Below are 26,193 nucleotides of genomic sequence, written 5' to 3'. Positions count from 1 at the left end.
GCCTTGTCCTATTTAGGTAGCCTCCACTAGAAAAAATTCTCATGAAGCTTTGATCGCTCCTCGGCCAAGCGGTCCACACTCATACCTCATCCACCACTCATCCTGTAGAATTCGAGTCGTGGGTTCATTAGTGCCTTACTAGGTGGTTAATCGTTAGAAACAGTGAACGTCTTCCTTCCAGCTTTCCAATGTCCGACACCGATCAGTAAAAAGGTACATGCCTGTTGTACTCCCGGCTAACTAACAACCACTGTCAACTTGGATCAGTGCCAACCGGCGACCAGCTTGACCAACTTTCCCTCGTTGTTCTCCCGAAGCTCTCCCTTCTTTTTTCTCCTTCCCACACACACCAGTCAGCAAGCTCAATTTTTTTTTTCTCGCCTACTTTCCAAAACTTCCTCATCTTCTTCCCTCTAAGCCATTTTTCGTCTTTTTTTCATCGACACCTCTCCCCTCCATCACATCCACATCAATCACAATGGCCTCCGCACGCGTTGTTGCCTCTCGACTCGCCTCCTCCATGGGCACCAAGGTCGCTCGACCTGCCATGCGAGTCCAATTGACCAGTGTCGCTGCTAAGCGAACCATCAGTATGTCCTCACCATCAACTCAACCCATTGGCGCCTTGTCTGTAAACCTTTAATGGCATCAATTGCTGTTGAACTTGTTGACATCGAAAAATTTTCAAAAATAATTTTTTTTTGGTGCGCCCACCCACTAACGTGGCCTCGCTTCAGGCAATGCTACCCCCTTCCAGGCCATGAAGCGCCAGCAAGCCTCCAAGATCCTGAGCGCCACCACCCGCCAGGCTTTCCAGCAGACTCCCCGCCGAGCATACTCTTCTGAGATCGCCCAGGCCATGGTTGAGGTATCGAAGAACTTGGGTATGGGTGCCGCTGCCATCGGTCTTACCGGTGCTGGTATCGGTATCGGTCTCGTCTTCGCCGCCCTTCTCAACGGTGTTGCCCGCAACCCCGCCCTCCGAGGACAACTTTTCTCCTACGCCATTTTGGGTTTCGCCTTCGTCGAGGCCATCGGTCTCTTCGATCTTATGGTTGCCCTCATGGCCAAGTTCGTACGTGCTGACCCGAAAATCCCTCAAATGTCTCATACCCCAATCAATACTAACCTGAACCCTCATCATAGACTTAAGCAACTTAACCTCCATACTTACGGAGGCTGGGGCCCACACTACGGTTTGAAAGTGTGAAGAGCCAAACCGAAGTGCGAAGGAAAGCATCACAATGATGCCGGCCTTTGCCGTGTTCAATAGGAGAACCAGCATTAGAGAGTAATAGAGGTCATTAGACACCCGTGGAATATAGGGGAAACCCAGGAGGGGAAGGCATTGCATTGCATTGAGACATGTAAAGATGAGAGAACCCCAAAAAAACGCCCTCGGATGGCACACTTGTAAAAATACAACTCCATCTTCACCAAACTCGACTCTTTTTCTCTTCCACTTATTCCTATGCTCGATGATTCATCGATACGTTGAACCAAGCCCTCCAAACCAAAAATAAAATGAAATAAAATAAGCCCGACGTTAGCTAACTGATGCAAATCCTACTTGACAATTTGCTCTTTCCGTGCTATCGTGAATTAATGATCCGGCCTAAGCCGGTGTAGAGCTCTCATCGGATTGATCGCTTAATCAATCAATCAATGAACCCCGTGACTTTTTGCGCGGTTTTCCCGCTTAGGAAGTTGACACCGCTTTAACCTAAACCCCGTTTACATTGCATCGGTACAGTGGAGAGATGCACCTACCTGGCCAACTAGCTGGACACAGCATAGCACAATGACACTGGTGCAACTTTTGTGCATCTTTGCGGCACAAGGTTAGTCTCCAGTCCCACTTAGATCGTTTGTGCTTCTTGCAAGCGTCCAAATGGCATTCTTCTTTTATACTGTCTCCACCCTCATCCCCGTCTCTCTTTCGTAACCTCCCAATTAGAGTAAGCAATTGGGGCTTCGTATGGATTCTTTGGTTAGGTAGGGGGGTAGAAAGAACGCCAAATGCTTTCGCTTGTCCGGTCCGGAGGCTGGGGTAATTGCAATTACCTGCGGTAGATTGAGGGGGAAAGATATAATCGATCTTGCTCTAGCTAGCTGCTTTGGGTAGGTGATCGGGTCGGCGGATGAAGTCAGTTTGACGATTTGATGGGAAACGACGAAGCTTATCGCGGCTAGTAGGCTTAGAGTTTGGACGTGTTTTGATTAGTGGCCCGATGCGTCCCGATGTATGTACCCGCAACTGATAATCAATAATACCCTTCGGAGGTATATGATGCTGGTCGTATCCCTTTCAACGTCGTTCCTTTTCTTGGGTCTCTCTATCTGCTGGAAATGTCGACTTTAAATCCAATGATAAATGATACACCAGTCGACAACTAGGTATTCGCTCGCTCTCCTTTATATCGACCATATCATTGACATATCGACGATTTGACGACGATAATAACGACAGACTTCGTTTTTTTTTTTAAAAATGCTAACGACGAGGAGCGCAATGGCCCTGCTCTTTCGCTAGATAACTCAAAATCCACCAAAAAAGGGTCGGATTTTCAAGAATGAGCCTGGTTGCCCGCACGTCTCTACCCGACGTTTCTTCGACACGACGACATCTGGAATGACTTCAAACCGGGCTAGGAATAGAGATTGGCCCAAACCAACTTGGCCACGAGGTCAGAGAATATCCTTGGAGTCGATGACGGTCATTTTACGAACTTTGACAGGACTTCCATGTTTCAAGGAAATGGGAGGCCCAGACTAGGCTACCACAACCTTGCCAAAGTAATGAAGACGTGTCTGCTGTGACGACGATATCCAAGGGATAAACTCGAACATCGCTTTTCGGCTAGGCTAGGATATGACATGCTAAGAGAGGATTGATAGCCGACAACTAGTCAGCACCTACAACGCCTGCAATGCTAGTCCCATCGTTGGATGCCCTGATGTCGAAATCATCTTGTCTGGACCAGCATATAAAATGTTGCAACTTCTTGATCTCGGGATTGATCTCGGGATGGTACTAGTGTAGCATCCTAGTATCTAAGACGGCCCACTCCCTACACGCTTGTTTTCCGATCTCGATATATGTCGTTGTAGGACGTTAATCGATTTCGAATCCCTCTGGACAGTGGTAGGTAGTCAGGCTCAAGGACGGACATTCCTCGTTGCCTTGAATTCACAGATTTCGCTGTGAATATGCAAATTTGCTAGAATGATCTAGTAGTGTTGTCGTGGAAGTCCGAACACATCTACCACCAGCGAATTTTCAGGTCATTCTCTGGGTTTTGGTGGCTTTGGTTTATCGGCATTCGTGAGCTGAAACCCCTAGAAGAATTACTTGTGGTTTGGCGACACTTCATTCCCACGAAAAGGTCGCTTGGCCTTGGCGTTTTGTGGGAATTCTCGAAAACGCTAAGCGACCAATTTTTCGATGTGCTTGATGAAGCAATAATACGAATACAGAATGGGTAGGTATTCAAGCCAAGGAGAGATACGCACAGGCCGAAAAGAAAAACAAGGAGTGGGAATGGCGTTCGGGAAGAGACATATGTTTGTCCAGATGGTATATTAACTAAAGAGGATACTAACTAGGTACGTAAGCTTAGAAAAACAACGCGTACTGAGTGGACGACACTTGATTCTCCCTCAAGTCTTTGGATGGCAAGATTACTATGAAGAGGAGGGAGGAAAGTGGGATGAAAGAAGGATGACAATGATGAGAATGAGGAGAAGGAGGGAAAAGTGATGATTCGAATGAAGTCAAAATAAAAGTGAAGCATGCAAGGGAAAACGATACTGCGTCCAGACTCGTCCTTTCCCTTCCCTTTTTCCTTTTTCCCTTTTGTCTTGCTCCTTTTTCCCCTCATAAATCACATGACAACCTTCCTGTTCAATCCCAGCCAATGTTACCCCAGATTTCCTGCCCCAGACCAAGACCAACCCCGGACTTATGACCTTCCCCGCGTTTCCTATTCGCCCGTTTTCTTCCCACGATCATACCAGATCCATCCCATTACCATACAACAACCATACAACATCCATGTTTCATTGATTTGTTTGTGGTTCTTTTTGGGGCCAGATGCATTCGAGTTGTGGAGGATTCGTCAGCATAATATCAATATGAGAACACAGTTGCTCAAGGCAGCGACCAAGGTAATAACCATCTACTTATTACTTCAAAGGTATTGATTGCTCTTACCAGAGCAACTAGTTACATTTCAAGCATTAAACCTGACTGATACAGGGAATACGGATATTTAATATTAATCGTACTTGTCTCCAGGGCTGGCACATAAAAATAGTTCACGTTCAACCACCAACTTCACCTTACATGCAAAGCAGCAAGGGCCACGGAATTACCCAGTACATCCATAATAGTCATTCTTACCCACCCTGCTTCAGCTCACTCCCAGGTCGCTGCATACTAGGTTAATACAACGTGTTTTGTTTGCTTGTGCGTGTCACTGTTCCTTGAATTATACATAATAACACGTTTGTACCAATGCGCTTTTTTTTTTTTTTTTCTTTTTTTTCAGATTTCGTCAGCTTATTATTATTCGTGGGGTTTTCTTCGTCGATCGATCCATTCTGGTTCTGGCTACGTAAACTATAACACCCTGACCACCGAGACCGACTTCCTTCTGACACATCGTCCATGCGTACTGCTGTTCTGCACGTGTAAATGTCGTTAGCAAACTTGTTCTGATAATAATACCTTGCAGCTCCTCAACGATTCTTGAGGGGGAGGGAGGATATAAATAAATAGATAAATATGGGTTACGTACCTTTAGACGCACACGGCCCCGTAATCAACTAAGCTCTTAGGCAATACCTTAATAATCCAGCGGCCACCACGGGTCTGTGGGGTGCATGCTGAAGACGGTGTGCGGGCCGCCGGGAGGCCAGTCGATCAAGTTGGGGATCTTCTCGCGGTCGAGCATCGCTAGCGAAGACTTAGCCGCCCCCGCTCCCTCTCCCTCTCCCTCCTCATCGCCACCGCCTCCGTAGTAGTAGACGGCGCTCGCAATCTCCACCCGCCGCTTCTCTCGCTCCTCCCAGACGCGGGCCCAGCGGAACTTCTTCGGTACCGCCGCCGCACGCACGGCGCTGGCCCACAAGGCGTACCACCACGGGTACGCGGACGCGGCGACGAGCTGCGAGGTCTCGGGCTTCAGGGCAGTGTGCAGGCCGTGCTCGTGCACGCGCTTCGCGGTGCGCAGGCCCGGGGGGGAGAACGAGTCTGGCTGCAGGGGGCAGAAGATCGTGGGGTCGATGGTCAGGGGGGGTGGGGTATAGAACTCGAGGTGCGGGAGCAGCGGCCAGGTGGTGGTGTAGCCCGGGGGCGCCGGCAGGATGCGCAGGGGGCGCGGGCCGAGCCAGTCGTGGGAGCGCTGGCGCTGGTATACCGGCATGGTTGCGGTCGTGGTGGTGGTAAGCGGTGGTAGTGGTGGAAGTGGTGGAAGTGGTGGAAGTGGTAATAGTGGTGATGATATCCCCAGGTATAATTGAAGAGAGGCGACCAGAGTCTAGTCACCAAAACTAAACTCTGGTTCCATCAATTGATTTTGATTTTTATTCTTATTGACAATGATGCAATGAAGGTATATGAAGGATGATGTGGTGGTTGGCTGTCCCTTTCTTTGGGATGCCAATTATTTTCGTGGAAGGGAGGAGGAAGAGGAGGAGGAAGAAGAAGGAAGTTCTTGATCCCACCACCAGGTTAAATAAAAATTTTCACTCTGCCCTGTCTGTTGACCTGCCTGAGGTATCGTCAGTTGAGCCGTCGCTAGTTTTCGAGTAACCATGCGGCAGATAGACAGTATGCTAGTTCGTGTACTGTCCTGCCGAGAGGTCGATTCGACTTTTCTCCTTAGTGCCTTCGTCCCCCCTTATGGGCCCGCTTGTTTACTCACCTTGTCTCAGGAGGACTCTTTTGACTAAACTTTGATATTTGTCTCGTGGTAGGTAGGTGTCGTTCAGAGACGAGACAGCTAGCCACCAAGGCAGGTAGGTAGGCAGGTGCTGCAAATTCCTATGGGGGTCGGGCTTTTCAGGTAGCCCGTCTTTGAGATTTCGTTATGTCGTGTGTTGCCCATTGTCCTGTGGACGCTGCGAGAAAGGGGAATAAATTGAATCGTAGCTCGAATTTACGTTCGTTATATTCCTTTTCTCTTCCCATTTCTAGGGAATGAGGTTGTGACTATGGCATCTTTCCCAGTCACCATCCAAGTATCCATATTGGCCGATATTTAATCTTCGAATTTGGGATTCGTATTGTCTTGGCTATTTTGACGGGGAACGATGATCTGTGAATATGAAGATATACACGGGAGGGAAGCTATATATAAATGGGTGGCACGATTCACGAGTAATTCGGTGGTGTGGTTGCAATAGTCGCGCCTTTGACTAGGTCGGTAGGCATTTTAAGGGGCGTGGTTGAGTCCTCAGAATGCACAAAAGGAACTTTTGTGATGATGGTTTTGGTGATTCACTGGTCGTTAGTGTATGGGATACAAGTGAATGGGTGATTACATAAAGTAGGAGGCACATGATCATTAATCAGATGGAATTTGTCTCTCGTTCTGTAATACCAAAGGAGCTGTGCTGGTTACTCTGGCCTTGGATGTTTGATGCTGATTACCTACCTATGGATGTAGAGATGAAATAATAAAAAGGGGCGTTGAGTTTGAGAATGCTTCAAGAAAGAATATTATTGTAGATACTTGGCTAGGGAAGAATAGTAGCATGAATTCTACATTTATACATCTCAGGGGTTATTCAGTGTTGCCTAGCGTAACTTCATTGTCCAAGTTTCTTCTTTATTCAATTGAAGGGGTAGGTAAAGGGGCGGAGGTGTAGTTATGGATGAATGGGGAAACTATGATAAGTCAATCACAGCTTTGCGAATATAACTTCGAAATTAGTAGGTATTGTGATAAATATAATACCAACTTGGCGTTCGTTGCATGGCGGTTAGCTAATGTTATCTGTGTGCTTCGACGGTAGTAGAATATGAACATGCCCGATTCATCTGAGGTAGCCCCTGATGCAGATGGGTGCCTCCTTAATATGTTCGCTCTTCTATCGCTGAATACCTTCCAGGGTTGCCAGTATCGAAAGTGAAGAAGCCAAACTGTTTAAATAAGCACCTAGGTAGGTACTAGGTATATAATAATCACCTCATAAATCCTATACTTTACTAGGTTAGAATGATCCAAATCAAGTTCTCTAGTTCTGATCTAAGTGCCAAATACCTACCTAACCTAGGTAGGTACAGTACTCTATCTTATATACACCCCGGATGCTATGCCGCACTTCCCACACGGCGTTGCGTGTGTCTAGAGATCCGTCCTGTTTCTAAATACAGCCCCTGTTACTAACTTCTACTTCGGCTTCCGACCCTTTCCATTCCTTGACTACAGACCTTGCCACGAGACATCGAGAAAGGGAAACTACGCTTTAGGCATATCCGAGTTTCCAGAAGGTCTCGAGGTTGTGTTCTGTGTCCTTGTCGACATACTCGTGGTGAGACCGTAGCGTCACCTGGTCCCCGTGAATCTCGGCGACAGTGCCGTGGATGCTAGGGTCCGCGATCAGTTGCGCAATGCCCTTGATCAGGGTTTCCTTTGGCGTGACCACCATCTCCTCGAATAGAGCTTTGGATGGAGAGATTCCGGATTCTGCGGTTGGTTAGATGGTTTGGTTTTCATAATCAAGAGTTTCTATTTTCTTGTTTGCATGTTTGGGGAGAGAAAAGGCTCTTCAGAGTAGTGAGACGTACCGAGTACAGCTGGTGCCAGCGCATTGATCTGGATGTGGACGTGTTCGAGAGGCTTGCCCAAAGACCTCACTAGCCCGATCATACCAGCTTTTGAAGCAGCGTATAATGGTGCTACGGGGAATGGATAAAGACCTGCGTTGGATGCCGTGCATATTATGGAACCCCGCGACCCCGTTGTGGGGTCCGGCGTGTTCCTCTTGATGTAGTGGGTTGCAAGTTTGACGGCTATCACAAATGAGTTAATATTAATTTCTTCGTTCCTCGTTTTCATTGTGTTCTAAATGGCTTTCTAGGAGTGAAAGGAAAAGGAAAAATGTAGCAAACTTACTGTAAATTACTCCCGTGAGGTTTACTTCCAGTGTCCGTAACCTAGGCTGTGAGGGCTCCTCCTCGTCGACCAGCGTCAGGCTACTTGCGCCCTGCTCTGAGATGCCGGCGTTGGCCATGACGATGTGGACAGCACCGTACTTCTCATATACCTCCCGGAAGGCGGTAGCTTGGCTGTCCCACGACGTCACGTCGCAGCGCTTGAAGTTTACCGTCGCATGCGGGTGTTCCGAGGCTAGGTCTGTTACTACTTTATGGCCTGCTGCGGTGTTGACGTCTAATATGGTGATGATGTGCCCTTGGGACGCAAAATGCCGCGTCATGACCAGACCGAGGCCGCTCGCCCCGCCGGTGATGATGACGCTCAAGCGCTTGGGGTTGCTAGCTGCGTTGTCGCTCATTTTGAAGTTGTGTAAGCCTAATGGCAATTGTAGATTTCTTAATGGTGTATTTCTTTTAAATAGTTGGAAATATGTATATATGTGTTTGAATCTGGGAAGATATGATATTGGAAAGTGAAACCATCAACGAATGTGTACCTAGTATAAATGCATTCTTCTATAGGGGGTAGCTAAGCTGAATAGCGGCAAGGAGCGGGGGTGACCGGACTCCCTGTGGATCATGTTACTGAACTCGGCAGTTGGTCGACTCACGTACGGGTGGGGTTATCATCTGAGGGGGCATTCTCCGGTCCCCTAAAAACACATGAATAACTTGGGATTTTTACATGATTTTAAACTGAGGCTTATGTCGTCTAAGTGGATAGGTAAGGGCTGTTCCTTCTACGATTTCAACTTGCGGGCTTTTGGTAACCCACTGGCGGATGTCGTTGATTACGCGGCGACGTGGCTCTTACTCGCTTAATTCTTGAAAAGTTATCGTCCTTGGTCAGCTGAATAGAATCGTAAAGCAAGAGAATATATGCACATGAGAAAAAGAGGAACTATTTATCGAAGTAGTAAGCCTTATTTGCTTGACTGTATGGTTTTTATTGAATCAATACTGACAAGAAGCTTTCAAGGCATGACTTGAGAATCTGCACCCTGATAAAATGGGGCCCTCAAATTCCATAAGCAATTTAGTATTGTACAATAGCTGTACGAATACTTGAATACTTTGTTTGCACCGTTTACTTTAGGTATCCTTCTTTTCAACTGCGAACTCATCAGCCCGATGTGTTTAAGCCAAGAGGGCAAACGATGTTTACAACTTGTACTCACCTTGGTTCTTCTCCCATTGTCGCGGCATGCCTCTGAAGTGCGTAGGTAGATGCTTAGTCGGCCGAGACTGGGAAGCGGTGGAGCCCGCATCGGCGGCGGCATCCTCCGTTTTCTTGGTATTTTCGTCGGCCGAGTCTGTTTTGGTCTGAGTTGTGTTTTCCGAAACACCCGCTTTCTTCGTTGCCTCTTCGGATACGGACGCCTTGACAGCGCTGTTTTGAGATGACTTGTCGGCCATGGTGATATTCTTATTTACCAATATGAGAGATATTGTGATAATTGGAAAAAGAAAAAAGAAAAGAGAGATGCTAAAGCTGTTTAAGAACCACATGCAGGTACATAGATGAGGTTGATTGAGTAAGGTAGGTACGTAATATAGGTACTGGATTTGTTTGAAGTTGGAGAAGTAAAATATCTAGTACCCTAGATTAGGTAGAAATGATTGAAGGAGATATGGTGATAGTTATGTACAAATGTACAATATCAAAACTTGAAGGGAAGAGCATTTCATTTGATTCTGTGAAACCCCTGTGACGTCATCTACCTGACGCTTATGTTACGTTGGTACTACTTACTGCTTGAATTATTGAACGTTTGAAGTTTGAACTATATGTAGTTACCTAGTATTTACCTGCCTAACTTGGGTACATAGTACTTACGTTGTCCGGTCCATAGTAATGTTCACGATGTATCGAAAAAAAAAACCTCAAATCCAAATATAACTTATTTCATGTCCAGTTTCCCCCTTTGTTCCTCTAAGCTCTACTGACTTTTCTAAAAATAAGCGTAGAAAATGTTCATGTCTTAACTAGGATGCCTACCGTTAAATCAATCACTACCTATTTATTCTATTTCCTGACTAGGTACCTAATACATACGATGCTAGGTATACCTTTAGAGCCATGTAAGTAAGTGCTGCTTCTGGTGGCTTAAACAGCACCAGAAAAGCAGCCTACAAGGCAAACTAGAAAACTAGAAAATCAGAAAGTTCCAGGTCCGATTCTACTGTGTAGAATTCTAGAAAAGTGCACAGACCATTGGTTCATGGCCAAAATTATTTATTCAAGAAAATTTTCTCGGCTTCATCATGACCAGCAATCAATTCCTCAGTTATAATGCGCTTCCTTCAACTCCATATATAGCTCCAATACGCTTCCACTGCCTTTACAGATATACGTTGCAGCATCTCACAAATCGTTGAATTTTTTTATTTTTATTTTTTCAAATTTTCCGTTTTAGATGTTTCGACGGCTCTGGGCCGGGCCAAAAGGCCCTACCACCCGCCTCTTCTCATCCCTATTCTGGCCGCGCCAACCACACCCATTTATCACCAAAGAAGCACTAAAACAACGACCTCGACCACGCAGGACCTTACACGCCTCGCCGGAAATCTACGGCACTATCTTCATGTCCATTGGGATGCTAGTGACGGACACTAGTCTCGACTTCTCCGAGCGAAAGCGACTCGCGATGAAAGCCGTCTACGGCATCATCATGGAGGAGGACCTGCAGGTGATGCTGCTGCGCTACTGGAGCACGGGCGACTGGCTGCTGCGCCTGTACTCCGGCGCCGCAGTCACGCACCACGGGCGTCTGCGGCCGGCGGCCGAGTCCGGGTGGAGCGACGATGAGCTCGACGCGCGACTCATGAGCACCCCGGACCCAGACTTCCCCGGGTCCACCTTCCTGCTCTGCCAGGCCGTGCTCTACGACCGCGAGCAGGACGAGTCTGAGGTCTACGTGTCCGAGTTTGGGTCCAGATCTGCGGACGCTACCGAAGCGCTCCTCGCTTCCTTCGAGGCCTTTGCCAAGGAGTGCAAGGAACCAGTGCGCGGCGTGCTGCTGCTCATGGAGTCGGATGGTGGGTGGCGGAGCATCTACTTCGATGGGAAGAGGTGGATTAACGTCCTGTACTTGGAGTGGCAGACTGCTGCGAACCTTGTTGACTGACCGTGAGACGAATTGGAACGGGACGGACCGGAACCGGCAGCTCGTGGTATCGAAAAGTTGGCGATGTTTCTGTCTTAGGTGTCGACACCGCATATGGATTAGGGTATCGACGCTCACACGATGTCAAAAAGCCCTTTGATCCTCCTCGTCGCCATGCCGGTAGAAATACGAAAAAAATACAATTGCGACCGAGTCCTTTCAGGTCCAGCCTAATCCCTTCACTGGACAGCTTCTTTCATCTCTTTTATAGCATAGCGGTCTGGATTTATCGTACTACATATAAAGCGATGGCGTTGGCCGGATTAAAACTTACGTAGAACTGCGTTAGGGCGGTATTTACATATAGCGGGTAGGATAGAGGAGTATAGGATAGGGAAAAGCGGTGGATCTGATATTTATTACGTGGCATATATAATTACATCTAGTCGATTCACATATATCAAATCTCTCATATAGCGGGTTGTGAAACACTTCAGACAATGTTCTCTTTATTACGTCTGAAACCCCCTCCCCCCTCTTTGAAGAAAGAGCGGAGAGAAAGCAAAAAAAGGGGGTTGGTTTATCTTGGTACCTTAAAAATCAACTCCCCCCCTTTCCTCAAAGAACTACCTAAGCTACCTACGTATGTAGGTACCTAACAATGCTACCAGGTAAGTAATTACCTAGTTAAAGCACCCGCACACCATACAAGGTACCCCGCTCAACATCCCGGCATTGAGCTTGGCCCCGCAGGTGAAGCAGTCGGGCGCCGTCTTACAGCACGCCAGGCCCTTGCGGCGGCCCAGCCCCGTCCGCTCCGCCTTAGTCGGCTGCACGTTACCCCAGTCGTGGCAGGCCTCGTTCCAGAACTCGTCGAGCGAGCAGCCGGATACTTCTCCCTCGTCCTCTTCTTCCACTTCCACTTCCTCTGTCTTCTTCTTCTTCTTGCCCTCCTGCTGCTGGCTCGGCGTTGCCGTAGGGACTTGCTGCGATGAAGATGGTGGTGGTGGTGCTGGCGGTGCTGCTCCCGATTCCTGCGACGCGTTAGTAGCACTACGACGAGCATTGGGGGTGGTGTTGGGTGTTTCGGCAACAGACCCACTGAGCCCCCGCTGCTCGCTGCTCTGACCAAGCATCACCTCCGCGTCCGCGAGCGACACATACTTGACCTGCGTGTTGGACTTGGTCTGGGTTGACTTATCCATCTTGTTGGATTTACCTAGGTTAGTGATGTAGGTACAGAAGTAAGTCGGATGGCAGATGCGAGAGAGCTCTGTGCTGTGGTACTTGTGTATTTGTGTATAAAAAGCCTAAACTTGGCTGGTAGGTACCTGGCACTTGGTGACTGATGCGTCGGCTTGTCTTGCGGGGGGGTGATACTTACTCACCGTACGTTGCTTGACGTTTGTCAGGCTGTATGAAAAACTATTGCCACTTCCTTTTGGATATGACACTATTGCTGATGAGATAAGCTTGTGTGAGGTTGGTTTGGAGCTATAGTTCGTCAGTAGAGAAGACAAAGGGGGTGGCTATAACATAGTTTGATACAGTCCCCCTATCTCGTGGTTTGACCCCCATCTTCTTTGTTCCCTAACAAACAGCTGGGTGTGAGCCGTGTGTGATAGCCCATCAATAAGTGACTAGATAGGTACTGATGACATTGTTGGGGAACATGATAATAAGATGGCAGGTACTCATCGAAGTAAATATGACTGCTTGTTACCTACCTAGGTAGGCAGCGATATGATGTATTCGCTCCCGAGACATTTTTATCAACTTCATACATATTTCGTAGCCATAAAGACTCACGTTCTTATGTACTTGTTAGGCATTATGGCTCTTTCACTAGCTTTCCTGTCTGATTAGCCATTGAAAACCCCTTACATATTGCGACCATTACCAGTTTACTAATATGAGTGAAGTGAGAATCAAGAGGATGGAATGAGACATGACATGTGTAATATATTGTTTCAAATTGGTAGGCGATGCTAGGTAAGCGTCAAACACTTTACATTATATGCAGCACATATATTACTATGTACTACTGCTGAACACGATGATCGAGCTCGGGAATACGTTGACATTCTGCGAATAGTCTACAAGCTTCGTTGTGTCTCGGTAGACCATGCCGTACGCACCTACCGTGTTCAGTCCATAGATCCAAAAGTTTTTGGTGCTGGCCGCATCATACTGCACGATGCCTGTCTGACACAGCGAGCTCGCTCCCTTGGCAGAACAGGCTGTGCTGAAATTGTTGAAGAATGAGTATAACCTGTAGAGGATTAGTTGGTAATGCTTGGTACCTAGGTATGTAGGATCTTTGGGTTCGGATGCGGGCGAAATCACTTACCCAGCTCCGTATATAAGAACGTTCTGGCTCCCGCTAAGTCTGAGTCCCCAGGCTTCGGAACAGGTACTTGGCGACGAACCTTGCGGGCACGGGATGTCGAAGTTTGGGTCGTCTATGGTAGTATTTAACGGGAAAGGCTGACGCGCACCAGGGTTTGGTTGGTGGTAGGGTGTCTCAGTTTGGATTTGGCCGGCGAAGATATTCTGCGTTTTGCTGAATTGGTATTGGTATCGAACGTGATGTTCGATACTGGTACCAACAAGCCATAGAGTACCGACTGTTGACTCGACTAAAAGTCCCCGACCGGCATAAACTTTGATCTGTGTCAAGGACTTGTCGTCTACGTCGTGGTCTGCCACCCACAACCACACATTTTCCATGTATAGGCGGGCGGCTGACTTTGACACGTGCATGGACATGTACCCTGAGATGCAGTTACTGTTGATACTCGTGGATGATGGAGTTGATGGGCAGTTGGCAAGGGATAGATTAGACCCTGTGGTACCTCCGATGCGGGTATGGACATCCCACATACCACTGGGTGAGCCTGCTGGGGACGCAAGGTTCCATCTGATGAGGATGGCACCGGCTTGAGCACCCTGTGTTGACACAATCATGTCGCTCCATTCCACAGTACCCGAGTCTCCAGCATTGCCAATCTGCACTACGACCTGTGGCAAATTTATGTTGGTGAAAAAGGACCCACTAGACATGATGACGGGGTATCCCTCTCCGACAATTTTGCTGCCCGCCGGTATGAGCAAGGTCTTTGTTACTTTATATGTCCCGGCATCAAAGTAAACCACAAGTCCGGCTGCGGCAGCTGCGGTGATAACCTTCTGTAAAGCCGCGGTATCATCGGTTGTGCCATCTCCTTTTGCGCCACCGGTTCTGACGGAAGCAAATGACGACGCGGCTAAGTTGCTATAAGATGGTTTTGACCGCTCATAAAATTTGCCGTTCGCCACTAAAGCAGCTGGGCGGGTGGGTGGAGTGATTGCACTAGATGTAGTCTTCAGTCCGGCGGTGTTATAAACATTACCGCTCACCCAGCTAGTAATAGTCGTCGAGCCCGTGGTACCGACAAGGAGAACACTTTTAGTTGGACCATATTGAATTGCGGTTGGTACGTTCTTCAGAGATACATTCTCAATAGCAAGACTACCTCCAGTTGCCGGCTGTGATTTCGCATTTCGCGAAATATTGAACGCGATCTTTGTGTTTGTGAAGGAGCTATCAAAGAAGGTGACCGATCCAACTGTTTCACTACTTGCATCACGGGTGGCCATATCCAGGCCAACAGTACAATTGTCTGCTTCAAGTCAATCTCTATTGATGAAAAAAAGATGTACGGGGAAAGGATTGCTTGGGTTGAGGTGGCTGGTGAGGAGATGGCGAGTTCATAGCCCCTTTGTGTTATAATGACTCGAGAAGGTTAGGGTATAGGACAATGGAAATTGTAATCACTTACTGTCTCCTCGTTAGTCCATCGAAGGAACGAATTCAAGGAGAGTGATTCAAACATACCTTACTGAAATACTCTTGTAAGTCCACCCCCAGTCCCAAAGCTGATAGATGGCAGTGGCCGCGTTGTTGAATGTGAGATTTCGAACGGTAAACTGTTGGTTTCCGAACACGGCTCCATATAAACCACCGTAGAAAACAAGATCATTTAAGATACCACCAGATCCAGACTCGATGAATATACCTTGGTGTTTGGTGCCGGCATTACTTGACATTTTGAATACGAGGTTCTGTAAACTCGTAGCTTGAGCCGTTGGCCAATGGATCCCGGTGGCTTCGGTTGAGGCAGGAATGGCGGTAGTGTCAATGACAATATTTCTGACCTGGCGCCAAAATATGTTCGTCGATCCATACGGCAGGGAACCGCCGGCTTGGTATTGAGCACCATCTATGATTCCGAGACCAGTGAAGCCAGATGTCGCTTTGAGGATAGGCATGCTATTAGGGTTACCAATTAAAGTGGTTGCATAGTAGCTAATAATTGACGAAGAGACTAGATAGGTTCCAGTAGGGAAGTAGACGACAGCGTTCGTCGTGCTAGATGATAAGCAGCCCCCCGGTGCACATCTGTTGCCATCACTAATTGCCTTGTTGATGGCAGCTGTATCGTCAGTTTTCCCATCTCTATCTCATTCATTAGTACTACCCGTGGAATGGTGGGCTGTTCATACCCTTTGGCGCCATAATCCTTCACGTTGCGATAGACCTTGTAAGTTGCCCGGTTAATGTTGAAGGCTGATATGCCTTGATGTGCGATGCTCTCATACCAGTAACTCCCAGCAACCTGTCGCTCTTCTACCTTCTTCTGCTCTGGGTTCAGGGGGACCGATGGAATACTATTGGTGGTCGTTGAACTATGTTCATTCATATACTTGATGAACTCATTTAGTTGAGCGCTCACGGCCCTTTTCACCTCTGGAATCACCAGCCCCTGCCCTGCTATGGTTGGGAGCAATAAGATGGCGACCAAGAGACGCATATCGACTTGGACAGTGCTGATAGAAGCCAAGTATTAGAGATCGAGGATAGTTTGGGATGCTGGATGCTGGATTTATAAGTCCATAGTCGGTGTTTTGGCGGACCTTATGAGGTCCTTACTAAGGTACAACGACCGTATGATGGGAGGTCATAATTAATAGCTTGGGCATCCAGAGCGCTCGAGACTAAGAAACGAGTCAATTGATCAACTTGGATTGTGTCCGGACCGCGTTTATGCTTGCCGAAAAGGTCTTAGATTTCGATTCAGCTGGGGACTAGGTTAATCGATTTCGTCAAAAGGGGCTAGACATACTGAGAGGCACCGTCGAATCAAGGTTAGGTACTAAGTCCAAGATTGATCTAGACCTTGATAACATGTACTATGCAGCAGAAACCGAGGCACAAGATAGATAGAACAAAATCTTGGGTTGCAATACCATCCACGTCACGATATACCCTAGGTACTCAATACTGGATGGTCCTTGGGGCGTCTGCGTGTTTACCTACCGGAATGCTTGATCTAGTAGTGTATGAGTGAACTCAACGCATACCTAGGAACCTAGTACCTAGTACGGTAGGCATCGACCTAAGAATCATGGAATGAATGCTGTTGACTCGTTATACATACACAGTGGATACTAAGGAGATAGGTATTGCGAGCTGAACAGCCCTGAGAACCTAGCTAGTCTGAGTGGTCTATAAGCTAGTGGTTCTGATCCGTTCGGTCGGGTCGGCTCAGATCTCCTACATAATATCCACGATAAGTCTTGCATGTGATCTGAATCCATGGTTATAGATATAGGGCTCGTATTACTTGGAAAACATAATTTTTTATTTTGTTATTTCGGCACCGAATGTCATACCAAGGATCTGTTTGTGGTTGCTATCTGGGGAAAGAGGAAAGGAAAGGAAAGAAAAGGAACGGGATAACTAGCAGTAGGAATGAAGTTTCAATGGCTGAATGTAGGGACCTACCTAGCACCTCCAGGGCTAGCACAGACCACACCGAAAGCCTTAGCCCCAGTAGCCCTAGTAGTAGCCCTAGTAACCCCCTTGTAAGATTATCTTGAGGCTAATTTTCGGGGTAACGCGTAACTATCAATAATCATCTGTCCCAGATCATCGTTGTTGTCGTTGTGAACCTTGAAATTTACTAAGAGGTAACTACCTGCCTGGGTGTACCTCTACCTCATTATCCTTACTTCCAAGTTCCAACCTCCTACCTACACTAGATACCTACCTAGGTAACCTAAATATATCCTATTAGGTTAGGGATTTTAGTTGGATCCATGATTCTGATTCCATGGATCAATTGATGGTCTCGGTATCAACTAAGCTTAGGTAGGTTAGCTACCCGCCGTGCCCGCTGTGCCCACTCCCTCCTCCTCTTTGGTGTGGGGTGTAGATCGTTTTCGATGAGATCGCAGGGAATAAGTATTGTAACCTTGGAACTTACAAGTTATACAATTTAGACCATCATGAAATCATTTTTGGCAATACTTCGTCGTCCGGCAAATGTACCTACGTTGCCTTCAGGTCCGGAAAGTGTCACACTTGACATCGTCGGTCGCCTTCCCATTGAACTGCAATTATCCATACTCGACTATCTCGAATCAGATGATATAGAGGCCGCCATCAATACGTGCCGCAGCTGGCGCAACGCCTGGCTAAGCGATGAGATATGGCCAAGACTCGCCCATCGGTTGTTCCCAGGCTTGGAACATCACATCCGTAGATCTGCTACTGATAGTGAAGACACAGGTGATGCATTCCGACGCGTTTTACACAAAATCCAGGCAAGACAAAGCGGCCGTTTCACTTTTGCCCTACACCATGAAATCCGGCTAGACCCCGAGCATTTCTTCACCTCGAGCAAACACGTTCCTGTACTGGAAGGAGGCGTCCATCCACATGCCCTCTTGAATCCTTCATACAATCGTCCTGGCAATGAAAACTCTCGTTTCATGTTATACAACAATGGCCGAATAGCATGGTGGCCTGATAATTTCCTCCCGTACTTTGCTATCGTGGATGATATACGTACGAGAAGACGACGGGGATATATGTTCCCTCGCCCTGATGGAGAATTACGAGGTTTCAAGACGTCAATGAGTGATAAGCTCCTCCTCTTAGGGCATAAAAGAATACTACACGCCTGGCATCTCGAGCTGGATAGGCTTTGCTCTACCGAGGTTCCAGGAAATATTGTTCGTTGTGTAGCTGAAGGGGAAACGGTCCTCATCATCTCTAAAAATGCGGAACTTTTCCAGTGGAGCTTTGGACACGAACCCCAGCTTATTGACACGAGCGGTTGCTATGAGAAAGGCCCACTCGAAACCGCCGACGTATATGATTTCTTTTCCACGGACTTTTCTTATTCCAACGCCGGCTCAAAGCTAGTGAATAATGGAACTCTAGTGGACTTCATCCTTCACCCCACGGATGATAATATAGTGTTTGTCATCACATTAAGTAGGGGCCCGGCTTCGCAAGAGGTGCGGGTGTATGAAATTCGCCATGGCCAACTGGCTGAAACTTATTGCTTATCCTTGGATAGAAACAAATGGCCCATCCTTCGCGAGATAGTTAGTGGCTTCATAAACTTGCGATGGGAGAAGGTTGATTCCTACGGCGGTTATTGTCTGACTCAAATCACACATGTACCTCCATGGGATCCCACTATACCCTCCGAATCAACTTCACTCCCCTGCGATGGGTTTCACAGTCTCGCGATTCATCGTCGTCCTTGTCTTATAGCTGTATGCTTTAACATCTATACCAAATCCCTTTCAATCTCTTACTATCATCATACTGGACTCAAACATCAGGAGAGCACCTGTAAAATATGGAATAGCCGACTGGTCACCACTCATAGGTTTACTTTGCAAGGCTCCCTCTTATCTCTACCCTCTTGTAACCTACTACGCTCATACGACAAGACGAACCCTACCCCTTTTTATTCGACAGTAACTAGTAGGCATAATGGCCTTTCACGACGAAAGAGAGAAGATCCGGGTGCACTAGGTCTTGAGTTGGAATTCCACAATGCAGACTTTGCATTTGATCCATATCAGCATACTAAGATGGCTGCAATCAGCAATGACTTTCAACATAGATCTCTAAAAGTGGTAGGAGATGACGACTTTTTGATTTTGATAAATGAAACCCTCTATTCTGTATGGGGTTTCGAGGACGATTTACCCGAAAAGATGATTCAAGGTGGACGAAGCCTATGGCGCACTTTCATTTACTAAGATTACATACAGAGTACGTTGGTACCTAGGTAGATAGCCCTGGAGGTGTCATTACATTCGAACCACGGTCTAAAATTAATCGCACCGTACGTATCTACGTAAGGTACCTACCTAAAAGCCTACCTAGTAGTGAGCACTTCATGGACTACAACGAAGGATATAGCGTCACAATCTCCTTACTTCTCAGTGACGGGAGTCGGCCGTGACAGATCTAGAATTATTAAACGAGAGAATACACTTGAAGCTATAGATATCGAGATTTTCACATGTGGAAAGGAGAACCTCAACAAAAGAAACCGGACACCAATCCCATATCGCCACCACAATTTTCTATATGGATAACCCAACAGGTAAAATAAATCCTTCAACACATACTACCACCTTTGTGCACTCCCTCCTAATCTTAGGTGCTGCGACTAATTTCGTGCAATTCAGGTATTTTTCAACGGAAGCCAAGTCGGAGATTCAATCTCTACTGGGTACCTAGGAGTCTGACTTTGTGTCTAGGATAGGCTCCAGAAGAGTTTCGAAGAGCTAACAACCACACAATGACGATGGTCAGTCTATTGGATAATATCGAGGTATATAAGACAACTACTTACCCAGGCTTCGAGATCTTTCTCGTTGTCTCTGAGCTCGCGGAACTTCGAGTCCAGTGATTCTAGGGATTATGTTAGCTGTTGACTCTAGAGTTTGCCGGGAACTCGCACAACTCACTTGCGGTGATGTACACATTCTCAAGGTTTTGATTTTTGAGGTTCTGCAAGAAGCTTTTGGACTTTGGGTCGCTACCTATCTGGCTGATCTGGAAGACCACGGCTATGGGGCTGGTCAGCATGACTCCTCGTAAAACGAATAAAAGGGTTGGGTTGGGTATAATTCGATTACATCGCAGTGGGAGGCCATTCTCCCTCAAGTACTCTTGGCAGTCCTTTATCTCGTTTCTGAGCGTGTCTTCTCTCTCTAGCGTTCCATTTGGCCCGGATGGAATTCCGTCGGTGATGATGGAGATAAATAAGGGTCTCTTCATCGCTTTCACAGTGTCGTTGTATTGACTATACAAGAATGGTTCCAGGATACGCTCGCGGAGATGAATCCCAATTTCCGTGTATCCTGATGGTTGTACTTGCGCCAGGATATTCTTGATATCCGACATCCCGAGGTCATCGGCATTAGCTGGCTCACTGTTGATGAACCGCAGGTGAACACCGAGATCATCAGGTACTATGGTGGTACAAATAGAGGAAATGCGATTCACTAGCTCCTGCTGGTCTGCCATGCGGTCCTCTCCCTGGCGATTCTTCTTCGGGTGCATCGAGCCACTATCATCTGCACGCCACGTTAGCTCTACCTGAAAGCGCTTGCGCACACAAAGCTTGGAGAGGTTACCACAATAAATGACAGGCTGGTAAAGCGCAAACTTGACTAGACTTTCGGCATTTTCGGGTTGACCCAGGATGGAGCCGTCACTGTTTTGCAGATCGAAGGCTTTGGTGGTGATTTTATCGAACAGCGACTTGCTACTATCATCCCTGAAGAACTTGCCTAGCTTGTTCTTTTCCACGAAGCTATTGATACTCTCCTGGAACTCTTCCTTGGTCTTTGGTTCTGGCCGTCCCTATTGTCGCAATTAGTGGCCAGCAATTAGGTTTTGATGGGTGGGAAATAGGGGTTAGGGGCTCGGACAACGCACTGCAAAGACCTGTTGAGCCAGCCGAGCATTCTTTCTGCCGCTTATCTGAAACCTCTCGAAGACTTGGTTGGCAATCCCCGCGAGAGCGGTGTTCGCCCAAGCAAGAATGAACATGATAACTGTTATGATGATATTAACGAAGGTCCCGCCAAGCTTGCCCATCTGTCCGGCTGGGTCCATGGCCTCGTCAATCTCTTGTTGGTCCAGCTTGCTAGCCAATTTCTCGGCCGCGTCCGTCTTGCCGTCGCTCTTGACTAGGAGTTGAATCACCTCGGGGTCTTTTCGCTGCTTTAGCTCATTCTCGAGTGGTGTTGATCCACATTGGAGGTCAGGGTTCGAATATTTTGAATTCGCTCCACGCCTCAATAGGAGATCCACTATTTCGGCTCGATTATCGCCTTTGCCGCGAGAAGTCACGATCCATAAAGGAGTACGGTACCCGGACGAGAGTGCATCTACCTTGGCGCCTTTGTCGAGAAGAAGCCGGACTGCTTCGGCATGTCCGTTGCGCACAGCTAGGGCAAGAGGTGTCAGGCCAAAGGTGCCATTGTCATTGTCCATGCTTGGGTCGTCGATATTATGAGTTACAAGATACTCATCTAGAGATGCGCTTGTTAGAGCGCCAGTCTTGATATCGCTGAAGAAAGACATTGTGAAGTAGATCCTGTTGGAATTGCTAAAAAGTGGGCTGGAAAGCTAATTGATGGTCTGGTTTGGTCTACACAGCTATCTAGAGTCCTCCACGGCGCCCCCTATAAATATTCACGTCATATTTTGAGCCGCACGACAAATCAGCAGGATAACAGAAAATTTCTCCTTGCGCTTTTCTTTTCTCCCCGACCAAAACCATTACCACATGAAATCTGTACTGTCTAAGAATGGACAGGAAGAAGGCTCGCTATCGTGCCCAAGGAGTCTGATGCAAAATCATAAGGCTCGCTTACCATACCATCTTGGTTGCGCGCGCTGTCGAGGTGAGACGGTGATGATGCAACCTATACCACAAGGCTGGACGACGATCTTGGTGAGAGATGTGTAGCAGAATACTGCACAAAAAGGAATTTCCATATTCAATTGTCATCATTGGTTACAGACGTGGCCGTGATATTCTCGGGGCTTTGGGTATCTTGGCGCTGAATGTCGCATGGAGCCCGATAACCGACAAACGCGACCGTCATCACCATCGCGTAAGAATAATTATCGTTTTCCCTTTTCCTTTTTTTCCCTTCGGTATTTGAAAAAAAAAAATCCTGGAGTGGACGCGATTTGCTCGGGGTGACGCACGTCGCAAAAAAGGACAGTCGCGGTACCTAACGATGTCCACGTAGTCGGTACTAACATTTGCGCCTCCGATGTGATAGGCTGGGTATGGGCGTGACCGACTATAGTCCCAAGATCGGCGCTCCTTTGGTACACGGACGGTGAATGCCCAAGATTTCCTTCTATGCGATAGATATAGAAATCCGTGCCCAAGAGGCTTAACGAGCTTCCTATTGCGGAGAATGTATGCGACAGGGAGTTGGAGCTGCATACAACATCCACCTTTCAGCTTTCTCGAAGCTGAATATTCTGCCCAAATCGGATCGTCGAGGGTGGAGATCGCCTCACTAATCACCCCAATGTGGCGTGTGAATAGCTGGAACCCCACACGGAGCCTCGACATTACAACATAATGACTCTTGTCGCAGAGCTATGATGTGGTATTGGGTTGTAAGGGCATAGTAGGTAGGTATAGGAGGTGCACTGGGTAGGCAAGATGTTGCAATGTCCTCAACTCCAATATCTCAGGGGCTATTAAATTGGCGGAATATGTAGATAGATAGGAGACTGATGAAACCCGGGTAGATTCCAACTCATAGCATATCTACGTGGCCGTTATCACACCCTACCTATTTTCTATACTTACCTAGGTACCTAATCTAATCATGAGTGTTCAGGATCTTGCTCGATCGCTTGCTGCCGTCGGCTCAGTAAAGCCCCCGGGTGACGGAGACGATGGCATTTACCTCCTAACGGTGAGAGACGGCGACCTTGTCGAGAAGCACTGGGTTGGCGATAACCTCCAGAGCGAGAATGTAATTGCCTCCGACGTGAGGGACGACACCTCGGCATCATATTTGCTTGGTGTTGAGCCAGGGCTTGTACGTACAAACTTCCCATGAGTAGTAGATGTTGATAATGGGTCATAGGTACCACCTACCTGTGTATACTGACTCGAGGTTTCATCCTCATCGACAGCGTCTTGTTGTGTTTATCGACCAGGACAATGCCATTCAATGCTATTCATACAACGAAGACATCGAAGAGTGGGAAGAGACACCACTCGGCAGCAAATGGAACATCACCACGAGCTCGGAGAGCAAGCTCAGTGCGATCCTCGGCCCCGAAGGCGACATCGTGGTCTCATACCAAGACCAAACCGGACGCCTTGCCGGTATCATGAGCGCGAGTAGCAAAACATGGAACGCCTTTGGCCCCCTTGAGGGCGACCCCGTACCCGGGACACCACAGTGTCTTGAGGTCATTGACGACAAGTTGCACCTTTTCTATGTCGAGATAGACAGCGGGGTCAGCTATCTGGTCCACGACCCCAAGACAGGCAACTGGACAGGTGAGAGCCCTATCTTGTTTTCATCAGCATGTGTTTACGTTGTCAAGCGTACGGGCTAACCTGAAACTATTTTCTTTTTGCCGTATTAGCCGATGTGATCGAGAACACCAAGTTCGATACCGCTATCGAGAAATTTGTCGTGGCCAAAGACTCCGAGACGGGCTCTTTTCAGAGTTACTTCCTCACCGGTGGCTCCTTGTGGTGCGTCGACGGGGTCAAGGAGAAGATATGCTTGGGCAAGGTTGATAGCGATGGGAAGTTGATACCTTCGGACAGGGCCCAGGCAGGGTGGAAGGTCAAATGGAAAGGGGCTAGAAAGGTGGTGGTGAAGAAGAGAAAGATCGTAATCTATTACTGATCTATAACATGGTGGAGGGACTGTGTGTATTCATTCGTAAGAGCATTTGACTTTTACGAGACTGATTCCATTAGGTACCTACCTAGGTTACATAGGTCTCTAGCCCCACATCATCGGAAAGGGGGTTGAGCTTTTAGAGGTTGAGAGTTAAAGAAGATTGGTACCTACCTAGTGGCTTCCAATGAATGAAATCTTGAGCGTGCATGCTTCCTAGTGATAGGACCGATTCCCACACTGCACAGGCGTGAGAATATGAAATCAATTATGCAAGTTGTCTCCTAGGCCGTCTTGCATGCAGCGCCAATCGCACTGCTGTCGAAGGGAGACACGTCAGTAAGAGAATGTAGTAGTATAATATCCATATTTTCACGAATATAAATCACTTTAAAGATCCATAGCTCCTCTTCTCTTACAACCCCAAGGGCTACGCATGGATATGTGATCATTTAGAGAGGCCTGTTCTCTATCTATCCAGCCATGGGTAACGGGGTGCAAGACTCTGGAAACCCCCTGGGTGAGCTTCCCAGAAGATACTGGCATATGAGCCAGAAATATGACAGGCCACAAAGGACCGACGACTTTGGGATAGATTTGACAGCAGATGTGCATCGGTGGGAGAATTGGATCGTGAAGTTAACGTTTGAGAAACAAGGGAGTGAGTACCTAGACCAAGTCTCTGCTCTTGGCTTCTCAAGAGAGACAAAGGCTGACTGTAATATTTGGCGGATTCGCTCATTAGATGTAAAGCACGGCAACGGATTTTATGTCAACGTTCCCAACGCCACCAACGATGTCGTTCTCACGGCGGCGCATAACCTCGTCGACGGGCCGCAGCATTACTGTTCCAACATCAAAATCATCCACGACCGCTACAAAGAAAAGAAAAACACAGAGGAAGAGGAGGAAAAGGAGGGGGAGGATATTGAGGTGACACCAGACATGCTCAGAGTCTGCACTAGATATTTCGACGAACCCAACGAGGATAACGCCATATATGATTACGGAGCCATCCTCTTGAAACGGGACAGATTAAAACGTATACGCGGATTCGGCTTCCACATAATGCTTGGTCTTGTACCTCCCCGAGGACTAGACGTGAAGTCCCCGGGCGATGACGATAAAGACGTGATGCACGATAAGGCGGTAAACGTGAGTGGCTATAGACCGGAAGACTCGCCGCCACAGGAGCTGCCGAAACGGTCAGAAGGGAGGTGCGTTAGGGCCGGGGACTCTCAGCTACAATACAACGCACAAACCGTGCAGGGCATGAGTGGTGGACCGGTATGGGTAGGCTATCGTGGAAAGGAAACGGTAGTGGCAATCCAGTAAGTTAACCATTTTTAATGGGTTATGGCTGGCTTTAAGCTAACCGTTTTATCCTTAAGTAACTATGGAGCAGCGAAAGACGGCGAAGGAAACCAAGGTACACGGTTAAACCTCAAAGTATGGCGTACCATCTTTGATTGGGTTGGTGTTGGCTGGTATGGGAAATCGCTCCATTATCGCGGTTCTAAGACCTACTCTATGCATCTATACCTACCACCTAACCTACCACCTACATCCTCGTTGAACAGAAACGAGGACGAAGGTCGAGTTCGTGTGGGCAAGCCAGGCCAGATAGACTCGCTATTCGATATCTTCCCAGTAGCGATGGTACCTGGCTGCAAAGAAAAAGATGCCTACTACGGTTTTATTCTAAAATCAGCGGACGCTAAAAGGAGCGGTCCAACTGCTAAGAACACCAGTCCCACGTGGGCTAGATGGGATCCTAGCAAGAACAAAGTGACCCCCACAAAGCATTTTGACGCACGCTGCGAGGTAAATATCCCACAGGTTATCATCCAGCCGGGCAAGCCGTTCGAGATACAGGCACGCGATGGGAAAGACTTCAAGCAAGTGAAGATGAGTATGGAATTGCTGGATAAGGAAGACCTGGAGCTCCTAGGAGATGACCCTACAAGCTACGAAGATACATCTGAGATTTCGTTCGTGCCTGTTAAGAAGAATAAGGTCAGTTGTGAGCTATTCTATCTCTGTTCACTATTATATTCTGACGAGAGTTAGTACCTATTCGAATTTAAATAGGCTCCTACGTCAGCCAGCGCCAGCGAGGTCCCACAATAATCAACCACCCCCTTTTTCATGCCCACCTAG

At 47.6% G+C, this 26,193-nt stretch overlaps 11 protein-coding genes across 11 annotated transcripts; 5 read left to right on the top strand and 6 right to left on the bottom strand.

The window, feature by feature from the left end:
* Window positions 1-478: 478 nt before the first annotated feature.
* On the top strand, window positions 479-1,210 carry GGS25DRAFT_526246 (uncharacterized protein; the record flags this gene model as incomplete). The annotated part of the gene is made up of 3 exons (XM_049264944.1): window positions 479-590; window positions 738-1,071; window positions 1,147-1,210. 3 exons carry the CDS (start codon window positions 479-481, stop codon window positions 1,208-1,210), a joined length of 510 nt encoding a protein of 169 aa, XP_049112273.1.
* A 3,549-nt stretch (window positions 1,211-4,759) lies between these two features.
* GGS25DRAFT_528243 (uncharacterized protein) lies at window positions 4,760-5,700 on the bottom strand. The gene has a single exon (XM_049265168.1). The coding sequence runs from the start codon at window positions 5,424-5,426 to the stop codon at window positions 4,848-4,850; it is 579 nt and encodes a 192-aa protein (XP_049112272.1). The 5' UTR covers window positions 5,427-5,700; the 3' UTR covers window positions 4,760-4,847.
* Window positions 5,701-7,357: 1,657 nt separating this feature from the next.
* GGS25DRAFT_83212 (NAD(P)-binding protein) lies at window positions 7,358-8,675 on the bottom strand. The gene is made up of 3 exons (XM_049266058.1): window positions 8,124-8,675; window positions 7,796-8,020; window positions 7,358-7,694 (listed from the first exon to the last, which is right to left on the bottom strand). The coding sequence occupies exons 1-3, from the start codon at window positions 8,521-8,523 to the stop codon at window positions 7,474-7,476; spliced, it is 846 nt and encodes a 281-aa protein (XP_049112271.1). The 5' UTR covers window positions 8,524-8,675; the 3' UTR covers window positions 7,358-7,473.
* Window positions 8,676-9,256: 581 nt separating this feature from the next.
* GGS25DRAFT_526243 (uncharacterized protein) lies at window positions 9,257-9,580 on the bottom strand (the record flags this gene model as incomplete). The annotated part of the gene is made up of 2 exons (XM_049264943.1): window positions 9,257-9,276; window positions 9,343-9,580. The coding sequence occupies 2 exons, from the start codon at window positions 9,578-9,580 to the stop codon at window positions 9,257-9,259; spliced, it is 258 nt and encodes an 85-aa protein (XP_049112270.1).
* A 457-nt stretch (window positions 9,581-10,037) lies between these two features.
* Window positions 10,038-11,748, top strand: GGS25DRAFT_83208 (uncharacterized protein). The gene has a single exon (XM_049266057.1). The coding sequence runs from the start codon at window positions 10,582-10,584 to the stop codon at window positions 11,290-11,292; it is 711 nt and encodes a 236-aa protein (XP_049112269.1). The 5' UTR covers window positions 10,038-10,581; the 3' UTR covers window positions 11,293-11,748.
* A 30-nt stretch (window positions 11,749-11,778) lies between these two features.
* On the bottom strand, window positions 11,779-12,893 carry GGS25DRAFT_510384 (uncharacterized protein). Its single transcript, XM_049262649.1, has one exon. It carries the CDS (start codon window positions 12,474-12,476, stop codon window positions 11,955-11,957), a length of 522 nt encoding a protein of 173 aa, XP_049112268.1. The 5' UTR covers window positions 12,477-12,893; the 3' UTR covers window positions 11,779-11,954.
* Window positions 12,894-13,182: 289 nt separating this feature from the next.
* On the bottom strand, window positions 13,183-16,810 carry GGS25DRAFT_510381 (glycoside hydrolase family 55 protein). The gene is made up of 5 exons (XM_049262648.1): window positions 16,437-16,810; window positions 15,817-16,374; window positions 15,150-15,769; window positions 13,622-14,933; window positions 13,183-13,543 (listed from the first exon to the last, which is right to left on the bottom strand). The coding sequence occupies exons 2-5, from the start codon at window positions 16,122-16,124 to the stop codon at window positions 13,306-13,308; spliced, it is 2,478 nt and encodes an 825-aa protein (XP_049112267.1). The 5' UTR covers window positions 16,125-16,374; window positions 16,437-16,810; the 3' UTR covers window positions 13,183-13,305.
* Window positions 16,811-17,231: 421 nt separating this feature from the next.
* GGS25DRAFT_83033 (uncharacterized protein) lies at window positions 17,232-19,607 on the top strand. The gene is made up of 2 exons (XM_049266055.1): window positions 17,232-17,464; window positions 17,596-19,607. Exon 2 carries the CDS (start codon window positions 17,602-17,604, stop codon window positions 19,375-19,377), a length of 1,776 nt encoding a protein of 591 aa, XP_049112266.1. The 5' UTR covers window positions 17,232-17,464; window positions 17,596-17,601; the 3' UTR covers window positions 19,378-19,607.
* Window positions 19,608-19,860: 253 nt separating this feature from the next.
* GGS25DRAFT_526238 (uncharacterized protein) lies at window positions 19,861-21,721 on the bottom strand (the record flags this gene model as incomplete). The annotated part of the gene is made up of 5 exons (XM_049264942.1): window positions 19,861-19,911; window positions 19,980-20,038; window positions 20,095-20,196; window positions 20,266-20,995; window positions 21,071-21,721. The coding sequence occupies 5 exons, from the start codon at window positions 21,719-21,721 to the stop codon at window positions 19,861-19,863; spliced, it is 1,593 nt and encodes a 530-aa protein (XP_049112265.1).
* A 1,143-nt stretch (window positions 21,722-22,864) lies between these two features.
* Window positions 22,865-24,236, top strand: GGS25DRAFT_83059 (uncharacterized protein). The gene is made up of 3 exons (XM_049266056.1): window positions 22,865-23,211; window positions 23,309-23,681; window positions 23,771-24,236. The coding sequence occupies exons 1-3, from the start codon at window positions 22,996-22,998 to the stop codon at window positions 24,037-24,039; spliced, it is 858 nt and encodes a 285-aa protein (XP_049112264.1). The 5' UTR covers window positions 22,865-22,995; the 3' UTR covers window positions 24,040-24,236.
* Window positions 24,237-24,516: 280 nt separating this feature from the next.
* GGS25DRAFT_528234 (uncharacterized protein) lies at window positions 24,517-26,163 on the top strand (the record flags this gene model as incomplete). Its single annotated transcript, XM_049265167.1, has 4 exons — window positions 24,517-24,694; window positions 24,779-25,364; window positions 25,425-26,049; window positions 26,125-26,163. The coding sequence occupies 4 exons, from the start codon at window positions 24,517-24,519 to the stop codon at window positions 26,161-26,163; spliced, it is 1,428 nt and encodes a 475-aa protein (XP_049112263.1).
* Between the last annotated feature and the right edge of the window lie 30 nt (window positions 26,164-26,193).

Source organism: Hypoxylon fragiforme (genome assembly GCF_022984875.1).
Source record: "Hypoxylon fragiforme strain CBS 206.31 chromosome Unknown GGS25scaffold_10, whole genome shotgun sequence".
NCBI classification, from domain to species: Eukaryota; Fungi; Ascomycota; class Sordariomycetes; order Xylariales; family Hypoxylaceae; genus Hypoxylon; species Hypoxylon fragiforme.
Note: the sequence above shows the minus strand (reverse complement) of the source record. Positions and strands in the feature narration are given on the sequence as shown.

Coding starts and splice junctions, on each gene's coding strand:
- GGS25DRAFT_83033 (XM_049266055.1), top strand. CDS start 17,602: ATGAAATCATTTTTGGCAATACTTCGTCGTCCGGCAAATGTACCTACG.
- GGS25DRAFT_528243 (XM_049265168.1), bottom strand. CDS start 5,426: ATGCCGGTATACCAGCGCCAGCGCTCCCACGACTGGCTCGGCCCGCGC.
- GGS25DRAFT_83059 (XM_049266056.1), top strand. CDS start 22,996: ATGAGTGTTCAGGATCTTGCTCGATCGCTTGCTGCCGTCGGCTCAGTA. Junction 23,212..23,308: donor TTGGTGTTGAGCCAGGGCTT/GTACGTACAAAC, acceptor CCTCATCGACAG/CGTCTTGTTGTGTTTATCGA. Junction 23,682..23,770: donor CAAGACAGGCAACTGGACAG/GTGAGAGCCCTA, acceptor TTGCCGTATTAG/CCGATGTGATCGAGAACACC.
- GGS25DRAFT_83208 (XM_049266057.1), top strand. CDS start 10,582: ATGTTTCGACGGCTCTGGGCCGGGCCAAAAGGCCCTACCACCCGCCTC.
- GGS25DRAFT_510384 (XM_049262649.1), bottom strand. CDS start 12,476: ATGGATAAGTCAACCCAGACCAAGTCCAACACGCAGGTCAAGTATGTG.
- GGS25DRAFT_83212 (XM_049266058.1), bottom strand. CDS start 8,523: ATGAGCGACAACGCAGCTAGCAACCCCAAGCGCTTGAGCGTCATCATC. Junction 8,021..8,123: donor CCTCACGGGAGTAATTTACA/GTAAGTTTGCTA, acceptor CATTTGTGATAG/CCGTCAAACTTGCAACCCAC. Junction 7,695..7,795: donor GCTGGCACCAGCTGTACTCG/GTACGTCTCACT, acceptor AACCAACCGCAG/AATCCGGAATCTCTCCATCC.
- GGS25DRAFT_510381 (XM_049262648.1), bottom strand. CDS start 16,124: ATGCGTCTCTTGGTCGCCATCTTATTGCTCCCAACCATAGCAGGGCAG. Junction 15,770..15,816: donor AAGGATTATGGCGCCAAAGG/GTATGAACAGCC, acceptor TGAATGAGATAG/AGATGGGAAAACTGACGATA. Junction 13,544..13,621: donor GTTCTTATATACGGAGCTGG/GTAAGTGATTTC, acceptor AATCCTCTACAG/GTTATACTCATTCTTCAACA.